This window comes from Xyrauchen texanus, chromosome 15 (genome assembly GCF_025860055.1).
Source record: "Xyrauchen texanus isolate HMW12.3.18 chromosome 15, RBS_HiC_50CHRs, whole genome shotgun sequence".
Classification (NCBI taxonomy): Eukaryota; Metazoa; Chordata; class Actinopteri; order Cypriniformes; family Catostomidae; genus Xyrauchen; species Xyrauchen texanus.
The window spans coordinates 34,330,564-34,342,569 of record NC_068290.1 but is presented as its reverse complement, the minus strand read 5'-3'; the positions used below and the strand labels follow the sequence as shown (position 1 = coordinate 34,342,569).

General features: G+C 36.8%; 1 protein-coding gene across 3 annotated transcripts in view; it reads right to left on the bottom strand.

Annotated features, from left to right (window-relative positions):
• LOC127655807 (F-actin-uncapping protein LRRC16A-like) overlaps positions 1-12,006 on the bottom strand; it is a 198,444-nt gene that overhangs the window by 117,946 nt on the left and 68,492 nt on the right. For all 3 annotated transcript variants that reach the window (XM_052143791.1, XM_052143792.1, XM_052143793.1), the window contains exon 4: positions 2,685-2,744. In XM_052143791.1, the coding sequence (XP_051999751.1) occupies positions 2,685-2,744 (60 nt within the window). The remainder of the gene's footprint in view (positions 1-2,684; positions 2,745-12,006) is intronic.

Sequence of the window (12,006 nt, the reverse complement as noted above, 5' to 3'; positions counted from 1 at the left end):
TCCAGAGATTATTTTGCAGTGTTCGCAGGTGAAATGTGGTGCCAAGGTTTTGTTTTGATCCCCGACAGGCATGCCGAAATATGCCTTGTAGGCCTCACACATCTTAGCAGATGCTTCCACGGAGTACTTTTCGCTCTTGTCTTGATAAATTGGCCGCAGACATAGCAAAATGCGTCTGCCGGATGCTTGCAGCCTCCTGATGCCATCTCAGAAAAATGCAGAGGTGTATCCAAGACCCCTGTATTAATACTACTATTTATATTACTGGAAAGTTCTAGAAGTTACTCCAAGTTTACTCAGCACTGAATCTATCTGGAATGTTCTGGAAAATAGGTAAATTTCTAAATATCACTGTCCTGGTCACAAAAGCAAAGTTTGTGGGGAACAATAGCCATTTTCTATACTTTTGAGGCATAAGCAATTAGGAAAAAACACACTACCTGGGAACCAAACAAGTATACTGTAAGAAAACCAAAGTAACCATCAATCATAATGTGTTCAGAACAGTAACAGTCAATATTTTATTATAGTCCATGTGTGTTACAGTAGCATTGAGGCCATCTACTGTATATGCTAATATACTCTCAAAAAAAGATGAGAAAATACATATACATATATACACACACACACACACATATATTTATTAGGGCTGTCAATCAATTAAAATTTGTAATCAAATTAATTACATGGTGTCCTGATTAATTAATCGCGATTAATCACATTTTTCACATATTTGATGAGAAAGCCCCTCATATAACAATAATTCAATATATAAAGATTATACACATTTATGTCAATATATAATTATACATAGTTATCTTTAAATATTTAAATTATATATATATATATATATATATATATATATATATATATATATATATATATATATATATATAGAAAATAGAAGATATTCAGATAATTAAAATGCATTACATTCTTGTAGCAGAAGATTTAATCATTAATAAGACAATACAAAAACCGGCTTTAGATTACAATGTATTGTTTACTACCATATTATTGATCATAAGTCAATCATTGGCATACAGTTCACAGCAATCCATTACACAAGTGAATCTGTCAATCAGTTGGAGATTAATTATGAGGGCTTGTTTAAGGACCCGTCAATGTACATCTGCATCAGACATGCTTGTGTAGCTTCTCGGGTGCATTGCATCATAAACATAAAATGTCTAGCTCACTGTGTCAAGTTAAATATAGTTTAATACTCAATCTTTAAACACAACTTGTGATCCCTTAGTTCGCAATTGCACTCCAAGTGTTTTGAACGCAAGAACGTAACGCATGTTTGTGTTGTGCTGCTGGATGGAAGTTTTCTTCACTGTATAAACTGAGCATTGCTCATACAGCTGAAATTTCAATTACTGCCCTCTGGAGGAAACAGGTGGTACTACAAGCTTGCATTTCTCAGGAATCTTCCTTATTACGGTCCAGGGGCATGCGATTAATTGTGTACATTTTTTTAACGTCTTATTTTTTGTAAAAGTAATCGCACTGAATGAAGGTGTTAAATTGACAGCCCTAATATATATATGTAAACAAATAAAGTCTGACTACCAAGATGAGCCTACAAGCTTAGCATAAAATAGCATAATGCGGCATTCCCATTGACATTCAATGGGTGGTACTGTCTTAATACTCTTCTATGATAGAGCCACAGAGGTTGTTATCTTAATAAATAAAAGAATCTCTGACAGCAATTCCCTGTCAGTGACAAAATTATGGAGAAAGTAGCTCTTAGCACAGCATTATGTACAAAACAAGCCCAGATGGGTCTTGTAAAGGCACATTTTAATTATCACAGAAGCAAGTGAAGTCTTACTATCACCAAAACGTAGAATGAGATGTTTTTGTCTGGAAGCGCATTTCATGGTGAGTTCAAAGCGGCGCTCGGCGCTGGCGTTGATGTCTGATGCGAATCATGAATGCAGATAGCCACAATCTGCCGGCTGATTAATATTGTGGAGGATGAGAATTTTACTTGATTTAATGCCCATTGCAATGAATATACAACCTATGTGGAAACTAGTTCTTTCAGTTAGTCAAACTCCCACTTAGACTTTGGAAAACGTTTAATGTTACTGGAATTGGTGCCATTTTAGTGCATTTCTTGTGGAAGGCTTTGTTTTGAAAAATTATAATAAAGCATTATATTGTTACATATTGTTTTGTTTTCTTTCCTAAGATGGAAATACATTTATTTTGTCAGGAAAATGTGTATATTTACAGTCAAAATCTGTGATTAATTGCGATTAAAAAAAATAAACTTAGCGAGTGACAGCTATATACACATATATATATAATATACACACACTACATGTCAAAAGTTTTAAAACACTTGACTGAAATGTTTCTCATGATCTTAAAAATCTTTTGATCTGAAGGTGTATGCTTAAATGTTTAAAATTCGCTTTGTGGACAAAAATATAATTATGCCACCATATTAATTTATTTCATTATAAAACTAAAATGTAATAAAACCATTTTTTTTTTTTTTATGACTTGTCATATACAAGTCATATATTTGTTTTAAGGATTGCATCATTATTTTGTTGACTCTGGGCCATTGTTCAGCCCTTTACGTTTTGCCTTTTTTGGGCAAAACAACTGATATCACAACACATTTTTCAGTCTGTTTGAGAGTTCCAGAAACTATGATTTATTACCTGTGTGGGTTTGTTACATGTGATACCTTGAATCTCCAGATAATTGAAAGTCTGCTCCACCTAAAACAGAGAAACACTATGAATAAATCATAACCTGAGACGTCACATTTATTCATTATTGAGTTCTGCCAGTTCAAACCCAAAATGTGAGCCTAAAATAGTGGTGTTATGACAAAACAGAGGGGAAAATATGACTCAATTCTAATGTAAGCCTACAAGCAGCACAAAACTGTTTTCAAATAAATACAAAAAAGACCTGTTTTCAATAGCTGAATGGAAAGTAAAATCCATAAATAACTGCACAAACATCTTTTTCATAAATGTTTAACTTTACTGGCATTTATGGTTAATAAACTCACACATCTTTGCACAGACAAATAACTAGATATTACAAGCACACCCACCCATGCAAACCACATACACACATTTGCAAACACAAACACTCCACACGTTTCTGAAAGCTGCGAGTGTGTGCGAGTTTCCCTGTAGTGCCACATACACTGCCTGATTGGCTCCCTTGAGCCATTCTTCACCAGATCCACCATCAGTATAAAGGTATTCATCTCCACAATGCACACACATACATATACACACAACATGCAGTCACTCAAGGGCTGAACACTGACATGAAAAAGACTGACAGCCCACTCTGCAAACATATCTGCTGAATACACACAAAAAAAACACCTGCTGTGACAACTGAAAATATTTTTAGTGGCTCTGATGCAAATAAACACAATGTGATCTGATGATTTTTTTTTTCTTATATACTTTCTATTTCTACTTGCTATTTACTTCCATATTTCTTCAAGCACTAACGTTCCACTAACATATAGTTTCCCATGGTTGTACCATAGTAGTTTCATGGTATTCCTTGAAGTACCATGAAGTACAATGTAAATAGAGCACAACAGTCTGGTTCCGGAAGAAAAAATAACATACATTTTCTCCATAGGATAATTGATTTTTCCATTATTTTTAATTCAATAATGGCATTGCTTGATTGTTGATGTTGTGATTCGCCTCAGAGCTGGTTGGTTTGGTTCATGAAGAATTTTATGAAATTCCTATGGAAACCAACGAATGGGAAAAATACTTCTGGAACAAAGAAGGCTGGGTAGGCACTATTAAACTCTGTATCATAATACATAAGTATAGTACTCATTCAGTACCATGAGATTTTATATATATACACACACACACACACACACACACACACACACACACACACCCACACACAATAGTTTTGGCCCTCAAATCTGATTGGACTAGAGACGTTCCATGAGCACTGATGGTCTGATACCATCAGCACTCAGACACTTCTCTCTGTGTATCACACCGCTTGTGTCCTAAACTCAAGTGTAAGAGCAGCACACATGTGATAAGAGCTACTGTATGTGTGTCTCTTACATGTATTTGTTTTACATTACATATGTTAGCCAGCAGGTGGCGGCAAAAGATAATTTTTGTGTGTAATATGAGCCAGTTGACGTGAAGTGAATCCACGTCAGTCAGCATTTACATTCAGCAGCACTACATGATCACTCGTATTACTACACAACTAAAGCTAAGAAATAGCTTTAAACTGTTTTAAAGGAACAACTTCAACATTAAGGCTCATCACAGCTGAGACACAACAGACTGATTAATTACACAAACTCAAGGCATTTACCTCTTACCGGATTTTCCACATTGAAGAGGACATGCGGTTTCTAAAGTGAATGACTCTTGCACACCGACTACTGTGAAATAGGGAGGAATACCCTCGCTTGAACGGCTATTTTTCCACTGAAAAAGGAGGTTTGGTGCTTTCTGGGGTTGCCACTCTGCCTGGATTTCTTAACTCTGAACTTTCACTCTGAGGCTCTGGGTTCGGCGAAAGAATTAAAATTAATGAGCTGTTTGTACAGACTGTATTCATCTGAATCATCCTTCTATTTACTATACAGTGGTGTCGATTCTGTGTTATACAGAGACAGACTAGTTTCGCTTGCGCTCTTGCCTCTCTGAACCTCCACCAGCCTTACATCTCCATCTGGATATTGTGTATAAACCATTGTAGGCAATACATTCACCGTGGGTCCAGACAGAGCTACAACACTGACGATACGAACCCAATACGGTCCTTTTGGTAATCTTATCCATGTCACGCAAAGAAATCTACATTAACTGCTGACCATAGCATGCTAACCAACCTAGCCAGGTTGGCTAGCAACAATGCTAGTAAAGACAATCTCTCTTTTGGATTGTTCAACATCCGATTTCTCACCAGCAAGTTTAACTTACTCTGTTTGACTGAGACTTGGCAGCAGCCTGATGATTTCTTTCATCTTAATCAGTCCGTTCCTCCGGTATATGTATACGTTTGTAAACCCTGTGTCTCTGGTCGGGGAGGGGGTCTTGCGATACTTCACAATGAGAAGTGGAAAGTATCCCATATAACTCTGCCCATATTTGCTTCATTTGAATCCATTGCTCTTAAAATCATTGGGTCAATTCCCACTATCCTTGCCAATGTAAACTGCCCTCCCAAGACCGATTCTAACTTTTTTAATTACTTTTCTGAGTTTTTAACCCTCTTATGCTCCAAGTCTCCCAATGTGATTTTGTTGGGTGATTTTAACATTTCACATTGATAATTCTAGTAGTATATGTACAAGGGAATTTTTATCTTGTGTAGATAGTTTTGGTATACAGCAATATGCCAACACTCACTCCAAAGGGCACATTCTTGACCTTATCTGTTGTTCTGGTATAACTCCTCATAACTGTACTGTCTCAGGTTTGTTCATCTGTCTTTTAATGCCCACCTTACTGTATTTAAGATAAACTTATGTCCATCACATTTCGCAATATTAAGACTATTGATATATCTGTCTTCGCTGATGAACTTGCCACCTTCTCTAGCAAAGTTGATTTATCGACTGTGAATGACCTGGTATCCTATTATAATGATGGACTTTGAGATCTTTTTTGCCCCTTTAAAACCTGGATTGATTCTTTTACTCACTCTGCTCCTTGGTATACTCCTGAATTATGCCAGCTTAAAACTAAAAGGCCATCGGCTGGAGTGTTTGTATGCCAAAACTGGTCTTGCAGTTCATGAAGAATTGTATGCTCATCATATGCAACATTATAAGGATGCTATCTCTAAAGTGAAATCGGAATTTTAGACTAATCAAATTAGGACAGGTGAAGGGAACACTAGATCTCTTTTTTTTTCTATTGTAAACAATACGACTCACCTGAGTCTCTACCATCACATATGTATTCTAATACAATATGTAACACTTATGGATTATTTTAATACCAAAATTGAAAATATTCACAAGCAAATACTTTTAAATAATGATGGTTGTCAGACTCGGTTTCCTTCTATCCACCTCTTTCTGCATTTTCTATCTTTAAAAATTCCAACTGTTGATGAGATATTCTCTATTATTCGGAAATATAAACCAATCACTTGTCAACTTGATCCGCTTCCAACGTATTTAGTTAAAGCATGTTTACCTTTTCTGTCTTCTTTAATCACTGAGATCATTAATTCTTCACTGTCCTGGTTTCTTTCTGGTAGCACTCAGGTCATCCAACTCAAAAATGTTATATCTAAATCATCGCAAGTTATCACTGGTGTTCATCAGCAGGTGAACGCACATTCTCCACCTCTCTCCACCTCTCTCCACCTCTCTCCATCTCTCTCCATCTCTCTCCATCTCTCTCTCTCCATCTCTCTCCATCTCTCTCTCTCTCCACTCTCACACACACACACACACACACACACACACACACACACACACACACACACACACACACACACACACACACACACACACAGGACCATGGATGCTGAGCTCTTGCCCCAAGCAACTGCCTTGTTTGGCTTTTCATATGCGTCAACCATGAATAAACACAAGATTTTATCACCAACATATGGCATGTTTGCTTTAAATACTATTATTACTGAATCACTTCATGAGCATACTCCGCTTTTACTCCATTAAAAAGTGATCAGATCTGCTCAAGTTGCGGTTTCTGTTCAGATTGTCTGCTAAGATTTTCAGCTGAATCCCAGATATTTTAGAAATCCGTACAGGTATGGTCTCCCAAAGTACATACAGTTACAGTGATATAACATGACTTAAATAGTGATATAACATGATGGTCATATCACCCACCTCTAAGTCATGCATTCAACAGAGATCATTCATTCCCTATTTGACTAAGTGTTCAGAATTTGTAAATTTTTTAATTCATGTCCACACCATCTGTGGATATATTTCAAGTCTGTAGGCTCGCATTTAATTTTGTCACTGTGACCTCCAACCTGTACTCTGAAGCACTACTATGCCTGAAGTAGAAAACACTCCCCATAAATACCATACAAAAAAAAAAAAAAAGTATAATTAAATAAATGTGGAAATAAATTAGGAAATAAATACATGTGTAATTAAATAAATGTATAAATACATACATAAGGAAATAAAAGTATAAATACTCATTTATGTTACATTTTAAAACATATTTATTCATGTCTATGTAAATGTATTTTTAATAAACATTTTGTTTTACAAATATATTTATTTATATTGTTTTTTTTATATTGGCAGATTTGGTCCTCCATACTCACCACCTTTTGGGACCGTTTTGCATCTATTTGGGCTGTTTTTCAGTTGTTTTCCCAACTATACATGTGCTATATGGACACCTTTGACCGCTATGCCACATCTATTGCAGGAGCGGCAAATTAAAAAGTACTTAAACTGTTAAAAACTTTTAGATACACCTGCGTTTTCTCTATTTGTGGTCCTGCATCATGCTTTTTAGTGCAAGGATGTGTTTAGTATGAGCTGCCCCTTTTTCTCTCTTCGATCCAACATCTTTAAGGGATGGCAAAGCAGGTGCTTGAAACATTTAGGAATTAAGCTTTTTATGTTAATTAAATTTGAAAAATAATATCACATTTTAAATAGGATTTATTCGTTTAATTGCCTACTATCAGCCTACTGTCGGCCCACCAGACCATTGGCCAACCTCTCCAGATGGCCAGAGAGAGAGAGAGAGAGAGAAAGCACAGTGCCCTTTAAAACGTTCTACAGACAGAAACACAAACACACCCATTCAGTCACTTCCCTCTGGGTGACACCATATCATCATGGGATCTGATTAGGATAAGAAGGGAAATTAGCTGTGAATAATTAAACAGAACACACACACACACACACACACACACACACACACACACACACACACACACACACACACACACACACACACACACACACACACACACACACACACACACACACACACAGAGATGAGAGCTGTAGGTGTGGGAACTGAGGAACAGATTATGAACAATTATATTATTTCTCTTTTAATTTCCACTAACGGACAGTTTCATATGCTCATAAAGGACAGTTTCTTGAGGAGAAGATTATCGCAATTACTTTGCTAAAAAAGGCCTTTAAGCAACCACGTATTGTAGCAACCTTTCAGAACATCTAGTAATAACACAGCAACGCAGTAAAAAAAATAAATAACTCAAGAGCAACTTAGCAACCGCATAGCAACACCCTGCCAGCCCTGCCCACAATACCCTGTGTATAACTTTGTAATGCAGACTTCTACATGGACAAGCACCACTCACATTGTCTAGTACTTTGAGTACAAAGGTTAAATGAGTCAGCGTGGATAAAATTAAATTATCTTGCTTAAATCTCTACTGGATTTAGGCTATACATGCAAAAAACAGGACACGTCACAGGTGTGATCACTGAAGGAGACAAGCAGAAAAAGACAGAGGGCAATTAATTCAGTTAATTTAGTCTGTTTAATTAGCTTTATGATACCAGTTCTTATCACAACGATCTCATTAAGCCCTCTGCTAAAACCAAATGATGCTCATACACAAAGGCAAGAAAATCTAAAAGAGGAAACTACACTATTCTAGATCTCATTCTTAGTATGAGCGGTCATGAATCACAGTCTCTTGGTCTAATAAGAGGAAAGACTCGCTATTGAAAGTAAATACAGAAAGTGCAGTCTAGGCTCGTGACCACAGATATAGGTGGGGAAGATCTTGCTCAGAGCACTATAGGTTATGTATAACCAAGGCAGCACTCTAATCTTCAGTAGGTTGATCGTAAGTGTTTGAGTGGGCGTGATCGCAAATACTCAGACCTTGTGAACAGCTGAATGGTTTTCTTACTTCTGGAGACATATGTAAGCCATGTCTCAATTATCATATTTAAGAAATGACATATGAATGAATGTCACCACAATGTGGTAATTACTATTGAGAAATTTTGGAGTTCGAGGTGTGCTAATTCAAGAATCATTGCGGAATAGAGATTGAAATCGTCAGTTTTTTAATGATTTCAGTTCTAATTCTTTGAAATCATTTCATATTTTAACAGGATAGATTCTTGCAAAAGGTATTCATTCAGACTTTTAAATTAAAACTTATTTAATTACATTCATTTTTACAAAATATCACTAGGGACATATAACAAAACTCATAGGGGCAGATCTCGAAAAAAGTTGTGGCACTTTTGCACATGGTATTTCAGCGCAAATACCTGCGTCTTATTCAATAACAACCTGCAATCAAGTTTAGTGCCCACAATCAGCGCTGAAATGAATATTTCTTTCTATGTAAATTAGGCTCATTAAAGATTGCACTTCGTTCACAAAATTTACATCATGCCATTAGTGCCAAATGAAAGTAGGTGGTAAAATACATTTTATTTAAGAGATGTTTGAGAATATTTTCAGCAGTAATTAATCAAATACTCATCAAATGATGTTGAGCATTATAACCTGGCATATATCCAGATGCATAGTGTCGTCAAGTGCACGTTCTGCATGTTTGAGAGATGAAACAGGTTTCTGGATCAAATTGATGCTTTTCAGTCCCGGTAAGGTGGGTAAAATACAGTGGTATCCTCAGATTTATGGCACTCAGAATCGGACCGCAAGATCTGAATTGCATGTGCAAACCACTGTAACAGCAGCGATTTTGTGGCCGCATTTGCGCCATTGCCTGATCTGCATTATTCTTTTAGCACAGTTGTTATCAAACCTGTCCTGGAGGCTCCTCAACACTACACATTTTTTATGTCACCTCAATCAAACACACCTGATTCAACTCATCAGTTCGTTAGTGAAGACACAAAGACTTATATTGGGTGTGTCAGAAAAGGGCGGCATGCAAAATGTGTAGTGCTGGGGGGCCTCCAGGATCGGTTTGAGAACCACTGCTTTAGTGAATCAGGCGCAAAACGAGCGCAGTTTGTGCGTGTAAAAAACGGGGGCTTTCGGGGGGCGCAATTCATTCTTAGTGAATCTGCCTTATAATGTGTATATTTAAAGTCCCACTCGAGTCACTGGTTAATCAGAATTACATATTTAAAGTTTTTTTTTTTCCATGTAAATAATCCCTTCATGCCTTAAAATGGCTTAGATAAAACTATACACATTTGCCTCATTTAGAATGCGTGGATCTATGAATAGGCAAATGAGCCCCCTCCTCCATCTCCACTCACCCCTGCACCGCTCACCTGCAGCTCGGGCTCACTGTGTCCCCAGGATAAATTGATGAAACTGCGTTGGGCATACAAGTTTAGCGGCAAACTCCATCTGTTTTTGGGTAACATTTTCAAAACAGTTCTCTGGAAAATGACTACTGCAAACACAAGTTTTCACTGGAAGATTTGCTGGGACATTACAATTTTTCCAAATATACTGCAACCATTTATCTTGAATTTTCAGATACTTTGGTAATACATGAAGGCTCACCACTTGTCCTTTCGCAACTTTGCATCCAAAAACAGAACATGTCTTGCAAAATACTGATATGTAGCTACACCTGGCTTCTCCTGATACTCCTTGCTTCTCCGTAGTGTATGCTATTGATATGGAAAACCCCACCCCACAAGTTGATGGGATTGGTTCCTTAGGTTTGTGATGTATGAAACCCTGGCTGTCTGAATCCATGTTTTTCAAACTGTCTTTGGTTCCAAGGTGAAAATGCTCAGCCATGGCATTGGCTGCTGATTTCAATCATGTCTTCTAGCATATAAGAAACACAATATGGAAATGTAAACAAGGTTAAAAACTTTTCACTGGAGGGGGTCTTTAAGTACATCTAACACAGAAACAATTATTAGTACATTTTGAGCCAGAAAAAATGAATGATTGCATGACAGTAAGTTTTTCAATCAATAAAAAGAACCAGCTGACAAGAGTCAAGCTGCACAGGTCACGCTGTTTGTTACGTCGTAGATACAAAAGAACTGACCCATAAGAGTCATGTGAGAGTTGCTCCTTGTGTTTCACACTGTAGATTTAGGTGCGAAGCTGTGGTGCTCTTGAATAGTAATGCAGGAAACACTGTTAAGAGTGTTTTAGTACAATATCCCAATGTGAAGGTTCTGCTCTTATCTCTTGTGATTTGGCTCAAAGTCTTCATAATGATAGTTTTTGACTAACTGGGGCCCAAGTCAGGAAGCAGACAAACTGGCTAATCCGAACGTCTGCTAGCTGATTTGAGACATCACACAGGTAACATAAACTACAACACAGAGACTGTATCACCTAGATTTCACATAGAGACTGTGTCTGATCCCTGAAATACCAACACAAACTCTCACTAAATTATTTAGAAACATTTTTATTAAGGTAAAAAATTTTTTAAGATAAACATCACATGAAGGTGGGGCTACTGAACATCAGATCTCTTTCTAACAAAGCACTAACTGTAAATGAAATGATAACAGATCATAGTTTGGATGCGCCCTGTTTGACTGAAACCTGGATTAAATCGGTTGAATATATTAGTTTACATGCATCTACTCCCCCAGTCTATTGTTATAAAAATGAGCCTCGTCTGAAGGTTCAAGGAGGTGGTGGTGCTGCAACAATTTACAATTAAGTTTTTGGTGTTACTCAGAGGACAGGATATAATTGTAAGTCTTTTGAACTAATAATGATTAATGTGACACTGTCAGATATAAAATAAAAACGAAGTCTTCTTTTACCCTTGCTACAGTGTATAGATCACCCAGCCTTATTCTGATTTCCTTAGTGAATTTGCTATTTTTTATCAGATCTAATAGTTACTGTAGATAGAGCTTTAATTGTTGGTGACTTCAACATTCACATAGATAATGAAAATAACACATTGGGATTTATCGATATTCTCAACTCTCTTTGAGTCAGACAAAATGTTACAGGACCAATTCATCACCATACTCATACACTAGATTTAATTCTGTTATATGGATGGGATGACATCGGAGATCATTACCTCATCACTCGTATG